This window comes from Myotis nattereri, assembly GCF_964212035.1.
Source record: "Myotis nattereri genome assembly, chromosome: 7".
Lineage (NCBI taxonomy): Eukaryota > Metazoa > Chordata > Mammalia > Chiroptera > Vespertilionidae > Myotis > Myotis nattereri.
In genome coordinates this window covers 1,418,351-1,443,660 of record NC_138082.1, presented here as the reverse complement: position 1 = coordinate 1,443,660, position 25,310 = coordinate 1,418,351, and the positions used below count along the sequence as shown (strand labels likewise).

The 25,310-nt window shown below is 46.5% G+C and overlaps 1 protein-coding gene across 1 annotated transcript in view; it reads left to right on the top strand.

Moving 5' to 3' along the window:
• The first annotated feature begins 3,005 nt into the window (after positions 1–3,005).
• The window catches only part of CALCRL (calcitonin receptor like receptor), a 32,496-nt gene continuing 10,191 nt past the window's right edge, over positions 3,006–25,310 (top strand). The window contains exons 1-9 of the mRNA XM_081095176.1: positions 3,006–3,088; positions 6,160–6,292; positions 7,570–7,680; positions 7,775–7,887; positions 9,590–9,681; positions 18,207–18,333; positions 21,238–21,391; positions 22,686–22,746; positions 22,829–22,895. Of these exons, the coding sequence (XP_080951302.1) occupies positions 3,035–3,088; positions 6,160–6,292; positions 7,570–7,680; positions 7,775–7,887; positions 9,590–9,681; positions 18,207–18,333; positions 21,238–21,391; positions 22,686–22,746; positions 22,829–22,895 (912 nt within the window). The 5' untranslated portion in view covers positions 3,006–3,034. The remainder of the gene's footprint in view (positions 3,089–6,159; positions 6,293–7,569; positions 7,681–7,774; positions 7,888–9,589; positions 9,682–18,206; positions 18,334–21,237; positions 21,392–22,685; positions 22,747–22,828; positions 22,896–25,310) is intronic.

Below are 25,310 nucleotides of genomic sequence, written 5' to 3'. Positions count from 1 at the left end.
GTTACCTGCACGATGCATCTGTTGTTGCGCTAGAGAACTCTTGGTGAGAGGGGGGATTCCTCCAGAACCACTTCTCACCGCCAAGTGTCCCCTGGCGAGGAAATTGGATTGGTCCTCTGTAGAGTAGACGACTCAAGTGAATGGATCCCCAGGTACAATGGGCAGGTGCTCCCCGTGTGTCTGAAAGACGGCCACCCACACTCGCTGCTGCCCCTGAGAAACCCAGGGCCCACAGACCCGCCCCCTTCATTAGGGGTGCTACACGTGTACGCAGCGCAAAGCACAGCCTCATTCCCAGGGGCCCACGCTCCAGCTCGCCGGGACTTGGGAAGGAAAGCTATGAAAGTGAAATGACTTGCAAGGATAAATATTTTGTGAGTTGAACAACATCCTCTTAAAATATCTCAAGTGCCAGAATGATGTGGTCACACCAAGGGCTGTTTCACTAGGATACCTTTTGGGGCTTTGATCTCCAAGCCCACCAGATAAGCAACAAAAATAACTGTGAGTGTTGGGTGAAATATTTTTCAAATATGTTGGTTTCAGGAAAAACTCCAAACTTGTTTTTGAAGGACTTTACCCTTCATTTATTAAAGGTAATTTAATACTTGCTCATGTGTAAGTCATCAAGGAATTGTTTCATAAAAACCTATCTGATTTCCAAATAGAATAATATTTATTTACATTTATATTTGTATATTTTGGTATTATATATATTCGCTACAGAAAAATATGAAATACTCTTTTAATTTTGGCTTAATTGCCAGGATTTTCAAGTCAGTATACTAAACTACAGTTTGTTCAATGTCCAACCAACCACAGAACTTGAAATCTGATTAGTTTCAGGACTTTATTGTGTAAGAAACTAAACATGCTGCTAAAAGAACCCCGCTCCCTCCCTCCCCCCCAATTTCTATTGTCAGTACAGATTCCAGCACTCTGTAAAGCCTTCTGAAAGGCATTTATGAAAGAATTAGTAAAATAAATGACCACCAATAGTTATGATTACTGTTCTTGTTTTTAAGTTTAAAATCCGAAAGTGCATGTTTCTCTCTCATCATTGATGTTTCTATCTCTCTCCCTCCCTTCCTCTCTGAAATCAATAAAAGTGTGTGTTTTTTAAAAGAAGAAATGGCTTCTGGCTCTGGGAAACCATACCAGCAAGGGAAAGAGAGACCCATGAAACTGACACCACCACATCCCAAACGAAGATTAGACAAAGCAAGTTATTCAACGGAAGATTAAACTCGAGTTTAATTTTAAAATCTACTTATCATATTAGAGTTCTTTGAAGTTTACTTGGATAAAATATTGTTAGATTTTTCAATATCCCAGGTATCCTGGATAAATGAAAATTGATGCTTCTCTATCTAATGGAAAAGCAACATATATGTGTGACAAATCTCAAATATAATGTAAGCAACAGAGACTTTTAAAAATTGGAATAGTTTAATAAAATATCATTTTCATAGTGGTCTTTGTTTTGAGAATTTCAATTTATCATGGAAATAATTTTGGCCCATTAAAATGATATTCATTACTATCTCACTCAATATTTTAGGTCATGACCCCAGCATTTAAGAAGTTCTTCAAGACAGTGTTGAACATGATCCAAGAGAAAATTTGATTTGAGTCTGGAGACAGCTGTGCATGTAAGTATTAGAAAATTAGATTTTTCTCATGTCAATGTAATAAAAGGTAAAATATCAGCTCATTAATTACTGAATTGTAAAAGCTTGATTAATGTTTTCCTTCTGTTACAACATGCATGGTTTTTCATATCTAAAATTAATACAATGTGTCTAATAGTTTTGGGTATGTTTTTCTTAAGGTCAGTTAATAATAAAGCCCAGCATAGCAGAGAGGAGAGAAGGCTTCTGTGGGAGACTGCTACCACTTTTTATAAACTGCTTCCAGGTGAGTCGTCGGCGAAGGAAGCAATGGCACAGGTTCTATTTGCCAGTTCCTGGCGCGCTCCATGGCACCTGATGATAAAACAATACACAGAGCACGTGGGCAAGGCTTCTGGAATTCCTACTCTCACCCTCGCCCTATAGTCAAAAGCATGACAACTTTCCTAACAAAGTGAAATCGAAGGTTACACTTCACTGGCAAACAGCCGTGGGTTGAAAGTTTTTTATCTCCTTTGAAAAACAGGTTTTACACATTTATCGTCATATTTTATGATGCTACCAGGACAGTCTGTACCTCATAAAAGGCTGTCGGGGAGGTGTCTCGGGCACCTCACAGGGGGTAAGCGTCGCACACCTCACCCCGCAGTGCTCTTAGCTCAGGGTGGTGGTTAGGGACCATTTTTAATTTTTCAGGATTCTATCTATTAGAAATGCTGACCAGCAATGCTTTTGTTTGGTATGTCTATCTTCTGCAACCAAATCTTAAAAATGTCCATGACTTAGGGAATTGTTTATTCCCTGGTTAAAAAAAACAAAAACAAAAAAACCCCACAACTGTGAAGAATAACTTCTATAAAATTATAAGGCCATTTCTATAAAATTGTAAGGCCATTTTAATGAAATATGAATGTTGATTCTCAAGAAATTGGCCCAAGAGCAATTTGTCCCTTTAATGTATTGAAAACTCAGAAAATTAAAAATGAGATTAACATTTATAGGAAATAAAGATACGTTTTATAATAAATATGCCATCAAAAGTGGTGCTTTTATGTTTACTTTGATACTTTAATTATTTTATCCCAATTTTGGTTAAGGAAAAGAAAACAAGATGTTTTCTAATTACTAAAAATGTATATGCCAGAAGCTTCCCTGTTTGTAATACTAATTAAATTAAATTGAAATGTATTTAATTAAGCTCATTAGCATTTTAAGCCATAATGCTCTTAACTTTGTAATACATAAGACTATTCCTCAAGTCCTTAAAGCAAAGTTATTGTCATTTGAAAGAAATTTTCTGCTGAGAACCAGGTATATGTATTGCATAAATGCTGATGAATTATATTTTTTTCATTCTCTATTGCAGTTTGATTATATCACACACATATTTTATTGGGGCCTTGATGATGGAGAACAGGCGTGTGCTGTGTTTCCTGTACCTCCTGCCTTTCCTTATGGTGAGCATACTTTTTCTGATACATCTGCCTCGCTATGATTATTGCTTTTCTACCTGCCCATGCATCTATCGCTGACAAAGATGCATCGCCGCGAAAGGACATGCCATGATTCCCTGCACAAACCGAGGACGTGTTTACACCGGTCAGCACAGCAACGACGTGCTCCCGCTCCGTGTGCACTTTAAGGCCTTTGTCCCGGAGCAGGACGGGGGGACGGTGGCGCAGTTGGGTGGGGACACGTCAGAGTGAGACAAGTACATGGACACACGCTGCGAGACCCCAGAGGAAAGTGCCGCTCAGTTTGAAAGCAAGCACAGGATGGCTCACAGCCCGCCGCGCGCAGTAGGTCAGCTGCTTCAGCCGGGCCATGGGTCTGAGACAGCAGACGCTAACCTGCTGGCCTTCCTCCCATCCTGCCAGCTGACTGGCTTACGTCGATTAAAACGCAATTTGGAATCGTGCGCTGGGTTTTGAGTTCACGTCCTCACCCTCTCTCAGATAAGCATTGTGCCGTGTCCGGGCAGGCCCGGCTGCCAGCGCGGGGCAGGTGTGTACGCCAGTGTGTGCAGTGGCTCTGCCGTCTCTGCAGGGGATGCGGGGCTGGGAGGGGAGGGAGGACCAGGGGACGAAAAAGCAACTGCTACCCTGGACGGTCATGGGCCCCACACATTTAATGTTATGTTTCTGTTTTTAAAATATATTTTTATTGACCTCAGAGAAGAAGGGAGAGGGAGGGAGAGATAGAAACATCAATGATGCGAGAGAATCATGGATCAGCTGCCTCCTGCACGCCCCACACTGGGGATCGAGCCCGCAACCCGGGCCTGTGCCCTGTCCGAGAATCAAACTTGGGACCCTTCAGTCCGCAGGCCAACGCTCTATCCACTGAGCCAGACCAGCCAGGGCAGATTTTATGTTTCTTTACAGCAATATTTTGCTTATGTTTCTCTCTGTCTCACATTAAAAGCTGACCGTATTAATTGGAATTTTTCTTGCAAAGATTCCAATGGAGCCCCCGAGGCAGAAAGCCATGCCCGTGGGAAGGTGCAGTCCCCACGCCAGCCCGCCCGGCGTGTCTCCCGCTAAAACCGTGGCGGGGCTCCCAGCTCACGCTCCGATGAGAAGCTGGGGGACATGATCTCCTCCGGTCCTGTGCCAGCAAATACTTCGCCTGTGGCTTTCCAAGCAAACCCCACGAAGACGCAAACAAAGAAACTCAACAAAAACACAGAAAACTGAACCTGAAGGAAAGCAAGGCCGCATTCCTGTCCGCATGAGCGTTGGAAAACACTCCCGGGCCAGGAGCGGGGGGCACCCTGCCCTGCTCACACGCCATTGCGGGAAACGGACCAGGACTCAGGCCCCGGGCCCGGCTTCAGTCCCACCGCCACCGAGCGTGGCCGAGAGCTGCCCACGCCAGCGCTGGGCTGGCAGAGACGTCCCGCACGGATTACCAACCGGATCATCGCGATTTAAGAAACTGTGACCATTTCTCAGACAGTGTGTGCAAACCTGAGCTTTTATTTACTTCTTAATATATTGCTATTAATTTCAGAGAGGAAGGGAGAGGGAGGAGAGATGGAAACATCAATGATGAGAGAGAATCACTGATCAGCTGCTTCCTGCACACCCCCTACTGGGGATCACACCAGAAACCCAGGCATGTGCCCTTGACTGGAATCGAACCCAGGACCCTTCAGTCCGCAGGCCAACACTCTATCCACTGAGCCAAACCAGCTAGGATTGAGCTTTTATTTTAAGTAAGGATAAAAATGATGCTGGTTCTATGCAACTCTATAAACTTCCTGAGAGCAGGAGAACAATTATGCATTTTCTTGATGTTGTAATGCGTTTCCATTTCTGCTCGTGCAGCGAGCCTGCTGCCTGCGTGTTTACTAGGAAACTGAGACAAGTCGGAGGCTGGGAGCGGTCCTGTTCAATGGTGGCCATCGATGGGGAGGCGGGGGCGCCACACCCAGGGAGGGTGACTGTTCCGACCTCCCTGAACTCAACCTCCTGCGAGAAAACAGAAACACCAAGAACCAGGGGACAAAAGAAGAGAACAAGTGCTTATGGAAATAGTCGACACAAATAACGCAAAATGGAGCATGAGGCTGCCAATCGGAGAAAGACAAGCATCACATAATCTCACTCACGTGTGGGATCTAATGAACAAACAAATTGACCAACAAAATAAGACCTGAAGCAGGGGGGCGTGGAGCAGACGGACATGCCTCGATGTGGGGGTGGGCGGACGAGCAGAGAGAAACCACAGAACTTATACATGTATATGCACGGCCCATGGACACGGGCAATAGGAGGGTGAAGACCTGGGGGGGGGGCAGGTAGGGGCTCGGCAGAGGGGGATAAAGGGAGGGAACTGGAAACATCTGTAATACCATCAAGAATACAGAAATTTAAAAATCTGTATTTAAAAAAAGAAATAAGGTTGAAGAGAGGTTTATACGGATTTTACATTACAAAACAGAGAAAAAGTCATGCAAACATTAAAATGGAAGTGAGGCTTGACATGGTCCTACTAAACTGGAAGAACAGAAACACAGACCTTCTCTAAAAGCTTCATTGATGTGCACGGAATAAAAACTCTATTTACCAACGTCACAAACGAGCTTGTCACGATTTTGATGATCGAAGCAGAATTATAGAAACGACAACAATTCCGAGTATTATCGGGGCCACAGATGCCGTGACCTTCGTTTACAGAAGACAGCGGAGGCTGGGCTGGGGCGGACCCTCTGGCCTGCGCTCAGGGAGCAGGTGGGAAGGGGCAGGGGGTGCCCGCGGCCCTGTCTGCACCCACAGCGCGTCCTGGATCAACCCCGCAGGACTCGACGGCCAGGCACAGACTAGTCTGCCCTGGACCCGCCTTGCTCATCACTTGAAATAGGACACGACACAGGAGACATTCACTGTGGAAACGGGCAGGTGTGACCTAGCAGGGACTCCCCCCACAGTCAGTGACCAAGCTCCGCCCTGACTGTTTCCTGCCGGAACCCACTGCCTATGGTTGACACTTGCACGATTCTGAAATTTTCTTTTTAATTCCTTAGATTCCTGTCGTAGCAGAATCAGAACAGAGCCATAATGAATCTAGGAAGCTGAGTGTTACCAGAAATAAAATTATGACGGCTCAATATGAATGTTACCAGAAAATTATACAAGACCCCATTCAACACACTGAAGGTAAGCATGACTATTTAATTTTCAATGCACTGATATATTTCTAAGAGAAAACCACCCCATTCCTTCATACGGGTGTCGTAGGTCCCTTATTAAAAATGGCTTAGTTGCTAATTTTTCTGGTATCTGAACAGTTCTAATTACTTTATGAAGAACACTTTATGACATAATTTCTCTCTCCTACAAAATTCTAATCAGAATATGTGCAACAGGGATATTGTTAGTAGCAATTATTATGGTATAAAAATATTTAAAATATCCAATTAAGTATGTGTTTTGAATTAAATAAGTTGATCTTCAGTTTATGTAATTGTTTTTAACGAGCTGCTGAATAGGAGTTTGCATAATAAAATGACTAACGATTTTTTTTCTATAACTTATGCTTTGAATAGTACATTTGGTCGCAAAGTTAATGAAGTATAAGTGCTTCTGCTCCCATTGTTAGTCTTCAGATATGTCTGAGGCATTTACTGAGAGTCTCCTAAATGCCTTATTGGCCCCAATTCTGAAGAAGTAAAGATGAGTAACACCAGTGGAGTGGCCAGACTTAGCAAAATAATAATAATAATAATAATAATAATAATAATAATAATAGAAAATAACACCTGTATTTTATCTGGCAGCCTTAACAACATGGTTTTCTTCAAATATAAAATGCAAACTCACAATACAACAAAGCAAAAGACTTTAGCTATTCCTAGATTTTTAAACTATCAGTGGAAACAAAGATCTTAAAATGTTTTGAAATATTTGATATATTTATATATTATTTATATTTATATATTTATATAAATAAAGTGTTAAAAGTAGGTTGTTATTAACATTTGTAACTGTCAAGATGTACTCGCTTGTGAGAAAGAGAAAAAAAAGTGTGTTTTTTTTCACATTGGTCAACTTTTAAAATTTTAATATATAAGTAAACAACGTAATTTGTTTATCTTTGGAGAAGTACTTGGGTACCTCTGCTTGAACATTCTTATTAGAAGATATTTATCCAGTTAAAAAATATCTTTAAAGTAAGTCAGACAGCCCTGACCAGTTTGGCTCAGTAGCTAGAGCGTCGGCCTGCAGACTGAAGGGCCCCAGGTTCGATTCCGGTCAAGGGCATGTACCTTGGTTGCGGGCACATCCCCAGTGGGGGGGGTGCAGGAGGCAGCTGATGGATGTTTCTCTCTCTCTCCCTCTCCCTTCCTCTCTGAGATCAATAAGTATATGTATATTTTAAGAGTCTGTCCTCACGGACACCTGCTGGAGTTGGTCACTCCCGCCTTCCTCCCCAGGCCTGTACTGCAACCGGACCTGGGACGGCTGGCTGTGCTGGAACTACGTGCTGGCGGGCACCGAGTCAGTGCAGCACTGCCCGGACTACTTCCAGGACTTCGACCCCTCAGGTACCGGTGCCACTGGCACGCCCTCCCCTGGACACCCCGTCAGTAAACCTTAGGCTCACGAGATTGTTCTCCTTTTCCCTTTTTCATCTTAAAGAAAAGGTTACGAAGATCTGTGACCAGGACGGACACTGGTTCAGACACCCCGACAGCAACCGAACGTGGACCGACTACACCCGCTGCAACACCAACACGCACGAGCGCCTGCAGGTAGGTCGTCCTTGTGTGAAGGGAACTGGATCTGCACTCGCTACCGCACAGCGTGACCGAAAGGCACGTTGGAGAAAGCTAGCCGGCGCCCGGCCTCCGGGAAGCCTGTCCGCCATGGCCGGGAGAAGGGCAGCAGGAAGACGATCTGTAGGAATAACGCCCGTCGAGCCTGCATCGCGCTGAGGACGCCGCTCTGCAGGGGACGGTGTGTGACACGCTGCGTGCAGGCCCGAGCTGCCAGCTCTCCAGAGAGCACACACGAGGGCATGGAGGGGAGCTTTGTGGTGGCGGTGGATTTCTAGAATGCCACGGAGAGATCGGGCTCAAGCGGACATGGCCGTCCTGCGGTGACAACAGGCCTCTGTCCCTCAGCAGAAGCCTCCTCTGACCGGCCAGCAGGGCCCTCCCCCCCGCTCCTGCTGTTCACACCATCCATGAGTCCAGGTCATCGGTGTCTGTCACGGAATCAAGCTTTGGTGGTGCCTGGTCCATCTGCAGGTGTGTGTATGGCGAGAAAGGGACAGTTGTCCCAGTGATGGACACTGAGTCCTGCTATGACTTCCGTCCAGGCACCCGACCAGCTGGGTGACCTGCAGCGAGCCATGACCTCTCTCGGCCTCCGTGTAATAAGCAGGGACCACAATAAACCCACCCTCGGGGGTTCCTAAGGATGGACTGGCCACAGGGAAACACTCGGGAAGGAAAGGAGCGTGTAAGACAGCCCTGACAGCCGCCCGCTGTCTTTATCATTATAAGTCATCTCTCCTTTGCTTGTGCAGAGAAGAGTTTGAAGAAATTTTAAAAATGCACAATAAAGCGGTAAGTTACAAATAAATGAATTACAGACAGACCACCAAAGAGAACATGTCAAGACCAGGAGGACGTTAGAAGGGATTTGTGCAGATCCTACGTTACGTCTTGAGGTGCGTCTCTGCCTCAGTCTTGTCAGAGAACAGAAGCCCAGTGGGGAAGGAACACCTCCTACGACATCCACGTAAAGAACAAGACAAAATCACCCAACAGCATTGGTTTCAGGTGCACAGAGAGAGCGGCGAACACTGGCCCTGTCCTCCAAGACGGAAAATGCTGGTTTCACCTGGTACACGGCCTCGACAATAACAGTATCCTTGCGTCTACTTAATATAGGGCAGTGGTTCTCAACCTTCCTAATGCCACGACCCTTTAATACAGTTCCTCATGTTGTGACCCAACCATAAAATTATTTTCATTGCTACTTAATAACTGTCATATTGCTACTGTTATGAATCGTAATGTAAATATCTGATATGCAGGATGTATTTTCATTGTTACAAAATGAACATAATTAAAGCATAGTTATTAATCACAAAAACAATATGTAATTATATATGTGTTTTCCGATGATCTTAGGCGACCCACATGAAAGGGTCGTTCAACCCCCAAAGGGGTCACAACCCACAGGTTGAGAACCGCTGATATAGGACATCTAATTCTTAAATACGAAGGGCATACGAGTGATAAATGTTGATGTCACTGGATAAATTGCGTAAATACCCCTCATTCCAGATGTGTTCAGGCATTTGTTGGTTTGCAGACTAAATGAGAAGGCCATAGATCACATGTTTGTGAACATATAGTGCATCCCTTTGAATTTCATCTTCTACACGTGTGGGATTGTGGGATTGACATAAGCCTTACATTTCTTTTTTATTATAAATTACAGACGGCACTGAATTTGTTCTACCTGGCTATAATTGGACATGGATTGTCTATTGCATCGTTGCTCATCTCACTTGGCATATTCTTTTATTTCAAGTAAGTACATGTAACATAGTGTTAAATTTACCAGTTGTCTTTGGTGAATGTCGTGCCATGTAGCTGGCATGTTATGTGCCGATAAAATATATGAAATGTAGATGATTCATAATGTTTCAAATAAATAGGATGTTTGAAATAACTTGAAATATAATATGTCAACTTTACCTTAAATCCCAACTTTACAAAATTAGTGGAAATATGAGAATGAAGTCATATAAGAATGAAGTCGTATGTGACTGTTTCCAGCTGTTTGGAAAATGTCGCATACTATAGGCTGTCTTAGTTGAATTTTCAGCTTATTGGTCAATTTTAATATCAGGATACATGGTACATTATAGGAACTGATATTTTGTGTGAATGATAGCAATAGCATTTAATATGTATTATTAAAAATAATTATATCAATGCAGTATGGTTTATTTTTTATGTAGGGGATCATTATTGAAATTATTAAATTATACACTGAATTTTACTTGAAATAACAGTTATTTGGGGGAGATGGAGACTCAGCTCCAGTTTCTTGAGACAACAAGTGATTTTTTTTAATTAATAGGAAAGTAAATTCCCAAACACATATATATTGTTTTATGCATTAACATGGTTTTCATAATTTTGATCACCACCAGTAACTATAGAATTCTATGTGAAGAATGAGGAGCTATATGTCACTGCATCTTCCTCACTAGTGTCATTATGATACAACCTGCAGACTCATATCTCATTTTAAAAGGGAAGCTAGAAATTCCGTCTTTCCCCCAAATATTTCTCTCATGTTTCACATGTTAATAGGCCTATTTTTTCAAAGAGCAATTTCTAAAAAAAATCAAGAGTGCTATATGCAGTAAGTACCTGTATCTCTGTGCTAAATTCCATGCTTTAAAAACAAAAAGATGGCTAGCACGCTACAGAGGCAAAACTGAATTAAACCCAATGAGTGTCTTGCTGATGTATGAAATTAAAATGAAAGTGTTCAAGTGATTACATTGCTTATACTTAAAGATCATACTGAATGGACAACTAACTGTTCATTCACCATAGTGACCTAAAAAACAAGCCCTGTAATGGTGAGTTAGCATAACAGGAGTGGACTCAATTTCAGGCGCCACTCAATTCTAATGGGTATGCCATGCAGTGATATAAAATGTGGAATACACTCTAATCTTGCCATCACCATTTAACGGATGGCGTGGACTCAGCCGGATTCCGATTTTTAGAAGCTTCAGTCTCTTTACAAATGGTCATAATACTGTTTAAAATACGGAGCAAAGACGACGCAGATGGTAGCTGGCGTACAGGAATCTGTCAATACCTGGTGGGCAAACTGGACCATTAGGTTATTATTAGACTCTAGCAATCAAGTGGCCGCACAGATCTCACTATGTCATCATCTAACGTCGCCTCTGTATGATAGCAATACAAGGTTAAACAAAGTTACTGCAGAGTTCCAGAGAGCGCTGGGAAAGCAGGGGCGGGAGCAGGGGCCGGGGAGGGGGACTCATGCCGATTCTCAGGATCAGAAGACCCCGGAGGTGAGGATCTCACGGAAGCCGGTGTTGAAGGATGGGGAGACGTCCCACAGGCAGACACTGTCACGTGTAGACCGTGCGAGAGGCAGAGATGCTGTACTCTGGTGCTCGGTCTCACGAGGGTTCTCAGTGGTTAACTGAGCTCTGCAGGTTCCTCCCAACCCGCACCCTCCCTGTGTGGCCTCGTCATTTTATTGGACTTTCATTGTCCTTTAAAAATGGAGAATTTGAACAAAAAGAAGCAAGGCTACCAATGAATGTTTCTTTCTTACTATCTGTTCTTGGGCTTTCGGTAAAACACGAGAAACCCTCTTCAAGTAGGACCCCGTCGAGCACTCAATACATCTTTAAATGTGTGGACATTCTTCATTACAGGAGAGAGGTGAAGGCACAGGCCAAACAGAACACCTCTCACCTGTCACCTGCTGCACAGCAGGCAACAATTCTGTTGTTTCCGAAGCCTCAATTTCACACCTTTCAAATGCAGACACTGCTCGTATCTGCATCCTAGATGTGGTAGAAGGACTGAGACACACCTGCAGCATGAAGCCAAGTGTCCAGCTTGGAAAACATAGTCTGGGACTGGCATAGTTATCACTCCTTCTTGTTCGTTCCTTCAAAGGTTTCTAGATAAACATTTAGCCCTGACAGGCACAGAAACCACTAGGCTCTTTGAAAAAGAGCACGTTGCTAGTTGCATAGGTGCCACATTGACAAAGAAGTTGCTATAATGTTCATATAGAAAAATCCTATAGAATAAAAGCCCAGCGACCGTAATGACCGGAACGACTGCTCGACCGGTCTCTGTGAGGTGCATTGACCACCTCTCAGTCCTCCCCCTCCCCCCGGCCTGCAGGCTCCAATCACAGCATGGCGAACGGGGAACCGCGTGGGTGGTGGCGGGGTGGGACTGGGGACTGGCGAGCGGGCAGAAGATGGCCCTGTTCGCAGGCTAGGTCTAGGGACCCCACCCTCGCACGATTTCAAGCGCTGGGCCTCTAGTGGTTAAATAATGAACAAAAAATGTTACAAACCAACTTAGTAGTATATTTATATCAGAAAGCAAGCTAGTCAAAAATAATAAAAACTATTTTTATGCCCACAAGATTCCATACAGCTTATTCAGTACTTGGATCATATTAAAGAATCACAGTCTTTGATGTTAAGGCACTTCTAATGGCTACTCCCCAGAGCTGTCTACTCAAACAGCACAAGCCACCCTGTACTACAAACAGCCGCCCACTAATGGGAAATCATGCAAAGAAAGTCCCAACGTTAGCGTGGTAGGAGCAGGAGGGGCCTCTGCTTGGCTTCTGTGTGCGCCCCATGGTTAGCACAGGACTTTGCACATAGCCAGCAATACGTTTTAATGAGTTTTTAATAAGTCTTTCCATAAATCTTAATCAATTTTTGAGAAATGAAGACATGAATGGGCTTGGAAGCTTATTTGTACGACTGACTTTCCCATGACCTCTCGTGACCTTGGCCAAGTCCCTTGCGTCTGTCCGGTCGGTCTGTCTCCACCAGCACCAGGACTCCCTAAAACCCTCATCTGCGGGAGCATCTGTGCGGCACAACGTGAGAGGCTGCGTCTGGATTAAAGGGAGGCCGCGGCCACCTGGGAAAGGCCAGCTTGGGTGGCTCATGAAGCATGTTCACATGTCAAGAGCAATAAAAAATTTAGTTTTCTTCCAACTAATTCCTAGAGGAGCTGGTGGTTCACATAAAATCGCTGTGTGTGAAACAGAAAACCTGTCACCAGCTCCTCTCTGCTCCTACCCCAGCTCTCCATCCTGTGCCGTTCTGGCCTCGCCTTCGGTCCAGGTAACACTTTTTCCCCATTTGTTAATGGAGGGTCATTGATCCATCCTAATCAAAACCAGGAGCCACACACAGCGTTGGTTGAGGATACGGCTTATGTTTCCTTTAGAGAAAGGAACGCACACTCCTCATCCACGCTTTAAATTAGAAACAGAACATGAAACACTCGTTCCCAGATAGACTTCAGTTTGATATTATAGCCCATTAAAGGAAGAGGCAGCGCAGAGATGAAACGAAAGGGAGGGGACCAGAGAGACAGACCTTCGGGGCTTGCCAAGTCCTGAGAGACAGTGACTCCAGCGCATAACGATCCTTGGAAAAACAAAACAGAACCCTTTGGATGAAAAAAGAAAACAAATAAACTTTACCGGAATTAGCTATAAATTATTCTTTAATCGCTGTTTAAAATCTGAGCATGGCCCATCTTGCTCTCTCTTTCAACGGGCTCTGTCTCCTCGCACAGGCGAGGGCGTGCGCAACATCTGACCTGTGTGAGGAGAGCGGTTCTGTTACTCACCATCTTCATTTTGCTGGCATTTCAGGCTCGGATACCAAACAATTCAAAAGCCAAGTTGCATATTTACAACGATATCGACAATGATATTGTTTCTGGCTGGTCGAGAAAAGTTCCTAAATGAAACTCAGCACACACACACACACACACACACACACACACACACACAAAGCTGCATCCGATTAGGAGGCCCAAGTTTTCTTAACATAATAAAATACCCCTTCGATGCTTATCTATTTTTTTTTCAGGACAAGTGATCCAAACTCTCCCCTTTTTTCTTAGATCTTATCTGAATATAGTCCATCAATATTGTGAACTTTGTTCTCATTTCCAGTGTCTTCATTTAGCTCTTGAATTAGAACAATTACAGTTTTCTTCTTTAAGGTAGAATTTTTCTCCTGAAACTGTTCATGATTCAATCTCTAAATCCATTTTAAGGAAAGCTGACTATTTAAAGAAATTCTGCATTGAAACCTAGAAAACAATCTTACTCTATAGATTACGCCATGATGGCCCTGTTTTGGCAAATCAGAACTTTCACAAGTTTGGTGTGTTTTTTTTAATCTGGCAAATTGGCCGCGTCAGAGGTTTGAGAGGCCGAGTTCAGAAGTAGTCTCCCTGGCCCCTGAGTGACACTCTCAGGCCTGTGCAGACCAGCCCTGCGCCCTCAGCTCCCGTGGTACCTTTCATTCCTGTAAAGTGTGGTGTGCCCGGGGTGCTGAGAGAGTTCCCGTTCTGTTGCATGGTTTCCTCCAGCTTAACACTGGATATTACTTAACTAACCATATTTTTCCATGTATTATTTTATCAGATTACACTTATTAGGTCTTTTTCCAAATTTATGAATGTTAATCAATGTGGTGAAAATCCATCTCCTTCTCACAGGGCCGGTGAGGGCTGGAACATTCCTACTCGTAGCGCAAGTCTCAGTTGGAAAGCTCTGTAAATGCGCCCGCGGTCATCACGTAAGGAAAGCGCTGCCTTTCCACATTAGAGCATCGGATCCGAGCCAGGGCAGAGCAGTGCAGGAAGTCATGGTCGCTCCGGCCGCTGCGGCTCAGCTGGCTGGGCATCGTCCCAGGCGCCCAAAGGCTGCTGGTTCGATTCCAGGTCCCGGCACAGGCCCAGGTTGTAGGCTGGATCCCCGGTTGAGGGTGTGCGGGAGGCACCTGATGGATGCTCCCTCTCATGTCCGTCTTTCTCTTTCTCTTTCCCTTTCCCTTCCTCTCTCACTAAAAATCTATTGAAAAAGCAAAGAAGTAATGGATTTACACCAACAAGACCCAGTTCTGCCATAATGTAATTGCTATTATTGGTTAATGGCAAAGAGCCCCAGGAATGGAAATATAAAGCAAATGAATTAAGAAATTTGGACTCATTTTAAACAGTAAATTTGTTATTAAAAGCTGTAACGTTATTAAAGATCATATATTTCTGTTGATAGAAGTATATTTTATCTATTTTGCTTGAGCAGTTGAAACATAAATGCCACTTAAGCATAACTACGTTTTCCTGGGAATAAAATGATGAATCATTTAAGATACCTAAGGATCCATTGTTTGGTATAAAAACTAGGTACTCATTTAAATGGATTAAAACTTTGTCATTGGAAATACAAAACATAAATAATACGACTTTTTCTTTCTCCTCAAAGTTGTAATATATCTTGCAATCTGGTTTTCCACTCGTGTTTTATAACTAAATGGCGATTCGCGGTTTCATGGTCTGACTGAGAATGGGCGGTTTTGTGTCCCTGAGGTGAGCTTTGATGCTATTTTATTATTTGTGGGGAAAGGAGACCAGAGAAGCTAATTGAAAGCAGACACACGGTAGCTATGTTAGAGAAGACTGCGTGCTCACCACGTGTGGGATAACACGCTGTGCACGAGACACGACCCACCCCACTCAACCTCCCGCCAGTCCTGGGAGCCCTATGTTACCCCCTTGTGACAGATGGGGAAACTGAGGACTGGGGTTTGTAAGTAACTTGTGCAAGTCGTACTGTACGCCGGTGGCACCGTCCAGGCTCCCTCCCAGGCCAGCTTTCAAAGCCCTCTGATCCACGTGCACCGACTCAGGCACCTGCTTCTAATTGCCCCACAAGACGACTGAATGCACAGCATCACATACATCACATACATCACACATGACATGTAATGGCTTTGTCGACACATTTATGCCAACTGCCTCTGGAACTCCGCGTGTCGAACGTGCATATTGAAATAATTTCTAAAATAATTATGTGGAGAGAACATGAGATGAACACAATACAGACCCACCAACTACATTTTTTATTCTGTAGGTTCCACGGAGATAGAAAGGGAGATTGTAACCTTTAGACACAGGAGAGCGGGTTTGTGGTAAAATATTCTCTAAGCCTATAAAACCATTTTTCAAAAAATATTTTGAGTAGAAGAAGCACATTTAAAAATTCAGAGTAGGTGAAATTGGCTGTAGGTTAACATGGGAAAGATCTGGAATGCTTTTAGGGTTTCATTAGAACAAGCCAGTGTGTGTTCCACACGCATGTTTGGTTTGCTTTACAAGTAGATTTTATTGGTACGAATGTGCTTACATGTGGTAATGAGTGTGCTGAGAAGACAACAATATGTGTTTCTGGAAAGATCGGAGGCGTTCTACCGCCAGGCATTGGTGGGAAGCACACGTCAGAGGGTGTCTGTCTGCATGGAAGTCACACAGAACCCGGAGGGAGAGAGGGCAGAAGCCACGGCCACAGCCAAGGCCACAGCCACAGTCAAGGCCACAGCCACAGCCACAGCCACAGCCACAGCCACACCCACACCCACACCCACAGCCACAGCCACAGGCCCCCCATGTGCTGGGCGCCCTCACACCATGAGGGGAATGGCTTGGCAGTGGTACAGCTCATTACAAACACAGTGTTTGTAGAGGAGTTTATAGAGGGCGAATCATTTAGGTTGACTGTATTATTGGGATAATTTTGTGTTAAAAAACACACAGAATGCCCTGATTTCATGAGCGCTCTTAAGCATCCGCTTGGTTCTGGCATTAAATAACTCATGAAGACAGGCTTTTCGTCCATCGTTTTAAAGTGTGGCTGTCGCATGGCCTTGTTTGTGTCGGGAAACTCCCTTTTTTTAACCGAGGAGGGGGACAGCCTCTCTGGGGACTGTGCGCACAGAGACCACCGCTTCGGAGGAGAGGAGGCGGCCGCAGCTCTTTTTTTAAAAAAAAAATTCTTTATTGTAGAAAATATTACATATTTCTGCTTTTCCCCATTGACTTCTCCTGGGTCGCCCCTCCTCCCCCTGCACCTGCCCTCCCCCACAGCAGCTCCTTTCTAAGCCCTCCCTGCTGAGCCACAGGGAGGGGGGAGCGCAGCCAGCAGAAGGGAAGGAGCCTGAGAGGCATAGAAACAGACGCTCAGAGAGATGCCTTCCAGCGACCATGGGCAGGACCTCACTTTCCCATCCTCCGCCTCCTCCCATGGGGACTGTAGCACCAGCACCTGCGCTGTAAATGCTGTTTGCCTTCCAGCCTCTAGCGACCCCCGTGAAAGGCTCGCTCGACCCTCAAAGGGGTCGCGACCCACAGGTTGAGAACTGCTGTTTTATTTTAAAACTTTACCCACAATCAGCCTTCACATAAGAGCTTCAGATTGGAGGTACTGGAGTCGGCCTTTGAGCGGAGGCACACGGTCAGTCACGTATGGGCGTCCCGTCGAGTGGACGTGAACGCAACCTGCCATTAAGGACAACTTTTCCTGAAACCCATTTCCATAGGAATCCCATCGAGCCAGTCCTTTTATTCTGTTTTACACATGAGGCCTCCAGTAAAGGTGGTAAAATCCTAATGTCTTAACTATGATTGGACCAATGAGAGAAATTCAGGAAAGCTGAACAGACTTCATCAGTTGCTAAGTCTGTATTTTTGTCAATTCACTGTTCTCAATACAATGCTAGCTGTGTCATGCTTGGCCTGCGTACTCACCCCCCCACCAGCATCACACAGAGGGGGTACAGAACAACCTCCTGGACTACCCCAGGGGGTTAAAAAGACCCTGATCTGTATGGGAAGCTGACAAATCCAAAATTTTCAAAATTAATTAGCTGCACTTTTTTTCTTCTTTTTTTAATTGATTTCAGAAAGTAGAGGGAAGAAGAGAGATGGAAACTTCAATGATGAAAGAGAATCATGGATCGGCTGCCTCCTGCAGGCCCCACACTGGGGATCAAGCCCACAACCCGGGCCTGTGTCCTGACCAGGAATTGAACCTGACCTCCTGGTTCATGGGTTGATACTCAACCACTGAGCCACGCCAGCCGGGCTAATTAGCTGCACTTTTTATCAATTTCACTGAAAATCTCAGTTTCTGAATTAAAATACTAATCATCCTGAGAGGTTAACAAAAGTTTATGTAGCGGCCTGGTTTAGACTCATTTCCGGTCCCTCTGTCTGTCTCCTGCTCCTGAGGCAACGTGTTGGTCTCTGTGTTTTAAGACTTCAGGCTTCCCCTCGTTAAGATTTCATCATGAGTGAATCTTGGGGGGAGGAAACCATTCTTCCCTGTTTGGAGCAGCTGTTAGGTACGACGAATGTGTCTTATTTGAGTGATTATTCATGAAAAAGGTGGGAGCATTGTATGATGTCATCACACCTTGTTTTCTCTCGCCTTTTAGGAGCCTAAGTTGCCAAAGGATTACTTTGCACAAAAACCTGTTCTTCTCCTTCGTTTGTAACTCTGTCATCACGATCATTCATCTCACGGCCGTGGCCAACAACCAGTCCTTGGTGGCCACGGACCCCGTAAGTAAAGCCAGTGTGACCGCGGGCTCGAAGGGCTGGTAGGGAAGCTGTGCCAGAGCGGGCGGTCCTGCTACATGTGCTGGGCGTGTAATTAGGTGCTCGTGTGTGTGATGTATTATAAGGTCTGACATACAGAGAACATATAGAGAGCATATAAAGAGGTAAATGCAGGGGGTCCCAAAAAATGTGTATATGCTTTAACAGCGGAGAGCTCCATTTGGAAAATGAAATGTATTTTAATAAACACTGCCTTTAGTTATTCAAAATGTGTGTATACACTTTTGGGGACACCCTATATCTCAATATTCCTCAAGTTAAAATGATCCAGTATTAAAAGGAAGAATACTTTTTTTTTTTGCTTCCATTATTTATAAATGTTACACATACCTTCTCCTCAACTTATGATTGGAGTCCTGCTACTGGTAGGACGTAAGCGTTTATGACTATATAGCCTTTGCTCAAAAGAATTAAAACATCAATCAACTCACTGTGTCATTAGGGAAAAAAGACAGTGCTTGCAAATGGAACATTTAAATTATATTTTTGGTATCCAGCTGACTGTAAAAGTTAACAAAAACAGAGAAAAATAAATTCTACATCCCCTGTATAATGTTAAACTTTATCATCACAAAATTTCTGAAGGGCTCTTCCAAGTCCCCACATGTCAGCAAACATTTATGAGACATTTCCTTGCAATTCCTTTGGAAGGCGAGTTTGTAGGGCGGCTACCGAGAGATACACAACGGTAAGCGCAGAGGCAGTCGCAACATAAAGCCATGTGTTTACACCGTAAGCGGAAACTTACATTTTTTGTAAACTGTATGTCTAGGTAAGCCACATTTAAATTAAAATATCTGCATAAATAAAAAGCATTCACGTTTTTTAAATCCTATTTTTCACCACGTTTACAAATATCTCTGCTACAGCTCGATATGGAGTTTTGGAGGGTGTGTATATCTGCATTTGGCAAGTGGGGTTTTTAGGGATTAAGTTATCTAGTTACTGAAGGCAGGGGAGGGGGGAATTTGTACTCAGTGGGTCAATCCACACTGCTCGGTGTATTTTCAGGGAAATTTCCAAAACCCTCAAGCCCCTGCATTGCTTGCCCGCGTGCATCGGGGGGCTTAGTCCTGCGTATGTTCCCTCTAGAGCCAGAGGAGACAGGAAGCGCACGGCGATTAGCCCCTGGCTCCCAGCCAGCGCCCTGCCCCCTCCGGGTGGGTTTCTCTGAGCTCAGAGCTCGGAGTCCCGTCCCAGCTGCGCAGCGAGGGATTCAGACCGACGTCCTGTGCAAGGACTTCTGCTTCACACGCAGACTACAAACTGCATGGACGTGTGTGAACATATAACATTTGTTGTCTGTTGTTTTTTTTTTCACCAATGCTCAGCTAGTTTCCTGAAGCACGCTTTAAGCTGTTTTTATTGTAACAGTTTATGGATTAATTTGGTTAATGAACTTAGGAATTAAAAACTCAGTTAGGAGTATCTGAGAACTACTGGTATATGGATAAGAATTGGAAGCGGAAGGCTACCTTTTCTGTGTAGCCGAGTGGAACAACTCATTCTTACCTTTGAGCGAACTTGGCTAATATGGTGTTACGTTTGACATCAAGGGATGTTATTTAAAATTTAGTGTCATGCAACCTGAAAATATGTTGAATGAAAGAGTAGGTTTTATAAATGTCCTGAGGCAGAAGGCACTGTGTATAGTCATGGAAACAAAATTGGAATTGTAGGACTTGTCTTCAGACTGTGGCTTTGATTGATGTACGAATATCAGGAAATCATTTAACTTTTTTTAGTGCAGTTTTAATCTATGGCATATGTGATCAATAATAATCCATGCCTCAGAATCACTTTAAAGATTAATTAAAATAATATACATTAAAACATTTTAGCTAAATCATATGCAAATGTTACTATTACTATTCTATGAGAACCCAATATTTATTTTCCAGTGTATTTCATTTCTGACTTTATTTTAGTGAAAAAAATATTTATTTCAAGAATGGGGACCATTGCCACTAAATATCTATTGAGTTCCAGATTGGAAGTTGGAGCTGATGGGAGTAACTGGCCCTGTGTTTCTGGGAGAGCTTTTCATTCATTTCCCTGGTTACGAGAGTCCTGTATCTGCTACTGCTCCGTGTTTTCTTCACCCTCTACCTGACCCTCCTCTTCCTGCCTCTTTAAGAGCCGAGAACATGGAGACCCCGAGATAGAGGCAGGAAAGCACTCTTCCTTCTTTTCCGACACGAAGCCCTCGGGCCCCATGTTTGGAAAGACAGCGTCTAGGCTCCGTAGCCCCCTGCTCGATGAGCATCCGCACTGCTCGCACGTAATGTACAGGACTCCCGAGTGTTTGGCACTTCTTATGAATTGCTTTATAATTATTAAGATTTTTTTCCCGACAGACTACCACAATCCAGGAGTTCATAGACATAATTAAGACAAAAATAGGTGTGAAGTCATTCGCATGTGAAACTTTTACACTTAAAATGACATAATAACTAAAACACATTGGAACGCATACGCATGTATGCATAACCCATGGACACAGACAATAGGGTGATGAGGCCTGGGGTGGAGGTTGGGAGAGTTCAATGGGGGAAAAGGGGACATTGTAATCCTTTCAACAATAAAGATTTAAAAAGAAGCAATAAAACACACCGGGAAGTGCACCTCTCCGTGCAGCTCACCATCGCGCCCGTTAGGGTCAAGGTAAGACCCCAGAGGCGCCGTTCGATGAGCATGAAGGCGGCGTTGTGAAAACCTGGATGATTTGCGTGTGCGGTTTGGGTAGAGAAGGGCGTCCCGTGTTCCTGTATGACCGAGCTCTGCGGGACTCGCCCTGTGAACTCACAACCACCCACGCCGCTGCTGTCTCCGCCCCCCCCCCCTCAGGTGGGCTGCAAGGTGTCCCAGTTCCTGCACCTCTACCTGATGGGCTGCAACTACTTCTGGATGCTCTGCGAAGGCGTGTACCTGCACACGCTCATCGTGGTGGCCGTGTTCGCCGAGAAGCAGCGCCTCCTGTGGTACCACGTCCTGGGCTGGGGTAAGACCCGCAGCTGCCCACTCGCCTGCCTCATGCGTCCCGTAGAGCAAGCGTGTCAAAGTCACAGCCCGCGGGCCAAGGGCCTCGTTTGTTCGGCTCGTGTCAGCCTTTGAGTTTGCCATGCTTGCTTTAGAGGGTGTAGCTCCTTTGTCATCTGAACATACTCATCATGCATCGTTTTAAGTACGTCCAGGTGACTACCCTGTGCTGAGGGCGGTGAAGTCAGATATTTGAAGAAAACAGCGCTGGCTCACTGTGTGCGGAGGCCCCAGACAACTGCAAAGGCACAGCTTCTCTTCCCGTTTAATATTCCAGTGTGGACCTTGGCTAGCCGCACGGGCACTAAAGCAATGGAATTAGGGCAATGAATTGGGACCCAGTGCTTGTACTTCTCTGAGTCTCCTCTCCCCTCATGTGCAACATAAGAACACTGGGCTTAGCTAGCTTAGACCTTCCATTTTTAAAACGTTTACCTAAAAACAACAACATCGCCATTTTATCTGAGTATGGGGATCCGTTCTTGAATCCGAGCGTGCAAAATGTCTTTTTCCCCACACAATCCCCTGACACGGTGTCACTCACCAAGCAGACAGTGACAGGCTTCTAGCATTTAAAAAGAATAACAGGAAAGATGTGAAATACGAAATGCTGAAAATAAAGTCAATAGGACTAGTTTCCAGAAACACAACTGAAATGGCACGTTATCTCTCTACCTACCTTCCTACCTACCTGTCTATCTGCTTCTCTGTTCATCTCCCTACGCACCCAGACAATAGACGGACGGATGCAGCTGTGTAGGCGCACACGCGGCTTTGGCGCATGCGGGTCACCCTTTAAAACCTCTCTTTGGAGATCTGATCTAGGATGCCCGCACCACGCAAACTCCTGGAACGTGCAGCCTCTCCTTCCTCTTCCTCTTTTCTCTGTGCAGTTAGTCAATCAGTCCCCGCTGTCCCCACACACGAAACCCTGCCCACGACCGGCCACTCCCTTCCCACGGAAAACGCAGGGCTGCGGGCCTGAGCTCTGGCCTGGGCGTGGGCAGCAGCGCGTTCGGGCGCTAGGCTCCGGTCCGTGGACCCAAATGGCACATGTTGGAAAGTAACTCACCCTCCACCTGGGAACCGGAAGTAGCTGACGGTTAGCACGCTTACTGCCTGAGCACAGACGTCACATTCACCCCTAAACGCGCGGCGTGATGGTGCGGGAGAGCCCCCTGGGCCCGCAGGCCGCGCCACACGGAGGCGCCCCCTCGGCCAGGTTGCCTACCCGCCTGTGTCTTTGTCGCCGACAGGGTTCCCGCTGATCCCCGCCTGCACGCACGCCGTGGGCAGGAGCCTGTACTACAACGACAAGTAAGGCAGCGCCCCTTCCTGGCTTCTCTGGGGACGAAGCGGAGCAAAACCTTCACCCCTTTCCCTCTCTGTTCGCCCGCAGGTGCTGGATCAGCTCCGACACGCACCTGCTCTACATCATCCACGGCCCCATCTGCGCCGCCCTGCTGGTGGGTAGCGGCTCCCCTGCTCTCACGCGTGTCCGTGTCCGGGCTGTAGCCTCGCAGCGGGGGGCGGGGGGTGGGGGAGGGGGGGAAGGACCTCACAGGCTGGGGGGGGGGGGCGGGGGGAAGGAGGACCCGCACAGGCTGGGTCAGGGGGAAGGAGGACCCTCACAGGCTGGGTCAGGGGGAAGGAGGACCCGCACAGGCTGGGTCAGGGGGAAGGAGGACCCGCACAGGCTGGGTCGGGTTAAATGAGAGGCGTCGCAGTGAGCGAGGAGCAGGGCGCCCGGAACGTCACAGAAGCTCACAGACGCTTAGGAAGCTCCTGGACCGAATGTCTGCCTGACGCTCTGACTGTGGGGAGCGCGCAGGGGGCCGCACGCAGGGCTGACACAGGAGCCCCCAGCCGCCGGATGGGGGGCCCGGGGACCGCCTGTGCCAGGCCCTGAGATTCAGGGTGGAAGGGAGGCTGGGGAGCAGGGGAGCCCCTCGCAGGCCCAGCGGCAGGTCAGCCGCCAGTCACCGCCCTGGGAGGCCGGCTGCACCCCAGAGGGAGGCGCGGGGGGGCCGTCCAGGACCAGCCAAGCTTCTCGGTGAAAAGGGAGAGAGCCCGCACCCTTTGCATGAAACGTTGCTCCTCTTCTGGGCCGAGGAGCAGTGGGAGCCTGTCTCTCTACCGGACCGGTCTCTCTGTTCCGTTAGGCTCCGCGCCCGCACACGCCCAGGTCAAGTCCCAGGTCTAGGGAGGGGCTCTCACTATTGTCCACATGGTCACGTGTCTTTACACAGCGTTTTAAAGCTGCGCTTATCAAAGTGGCTTGGTTAATAGAATCACACAGGTTCCAGGAGCACAGGTCTGTAATCGCATCTGTACAGTGTCCCGTGCGCTTGCCACCCAAGCCGTGTCTCTGTCCATCACCATTTATGCCCCCTGCACCCCTTCTGCCTCCCCTACCCTCTTCCCCTCTGCTGAGGACCCTACGTTGTCTGTGTCTATGAGGTGTGTGTGTGTGTATGTGTGAGTGAGTGTGTGTATGTGTGAGTGTGTGTGCGTGTGTGTGAGTGTGTATGTGAGTGTGTGTGTATGTGAGTGTGTGAGTGTGTGTATGTGTGTGTGTGCATGTGTGTATGTGTGTATGTGAGTGTGTGAGTGTGTGTGTGTGAGTGTGTGTGTGATTGAGTGTGTGTGTGTGTGTTTGGTTTTTTATAAATAAGATTTCAACCACCAGCAGCCTCCTTTCCGCCTCCCGCTGTCACACGGCCTCCGGAGCGGGTGGGGGTGGGGTGGCTCGGCATTTCTGAGACGCGCCAGGGAGGCTGCGGGAGATGCACCGAATTTGGGTCAGCGAGACACACTGAGGCCACTGGGGTGCACAGTTCAGTGATCGCCGGCTGTTCCGGGCAGCAGTGGCTTCTAGGCACCCTCCTGCCACCCCCAGCTGAGTCGCCCCACTTCCTGCCTTCCTGTCATGCCCCCAGGGGGCAGGTGGCAGGCAAACGCCCGTTGTGCCTGCAGATGAGGGGCCAGGATGAGTGATGGGTGGCAGGTCTCTCCTCTTCACCCGCGTTGCTCCGAGAGAGAGGAGAGTCGGGTACAGCTCACGCAAGGTGCAAGTCTTGTTCTAGTTGTTATTTAGAATAAGCGGATGTGTTGGCAGGAAGTGAAGTGGGATGACTTTTAGTTTCTAGTTTCACACTTGAAACCAGACTTACCGCCCTGGAGAGGCATTTGCATTTAGCAGTGTCCTTGCGATGGGCATCCAAGTGGCAGCATTTCTGCTGGCCTGTCGTTTCTGACCTCGCATGGGACGATTCTGCAATTCTGCATCCATAAGCAGACGAGGGGCAGCATTCTCGTCTCTGTGGGCTGGTAGTCATGTCTACTTGGTCAGAACCTTAAAAACGGCCGTGAGTGCTGGGAAGGGCCTGGGGGCTGGGGGACGAACAGCTGAGCCGTCACCCTCACAGCTGCTGGCGGCTCACTCGGGATTGTCATCGGCAGGAACAGTCCTGGGTCCGCAGCCGCTCGCTCCTCACGGACACGTCTCCCTCAGGATGACAGGGAGCCGTACCTTCCGCAGCACGTGTCCCCCTGGATTTGCTAAGGATAGGAGTGGGATATTTTTATGCCCGGCTATTTTCCTAACACATGCCTTCAGTCTGCCAATGTCTGTTACTTGTTTGCTGTTTTCTACAGGAAGTGAGGTGCCACCGTTACGTTTTGTATTAAGTGTGCAGATAGCGATTACACATGGGCATGCGATTGGAGAATGTCCGGGTTGTAAAAGACAAGCGCAGGTGCTGAATTCAGGGGAGGACACGGGACAGAGGAGAGCACACTAGCAGCACCAGAGCCCCGGGCTCCTCGAGTTCATGCCGTGGCCCCTGGAGGCGGGAGTGGGTACAGAGTTCATGGCCGTG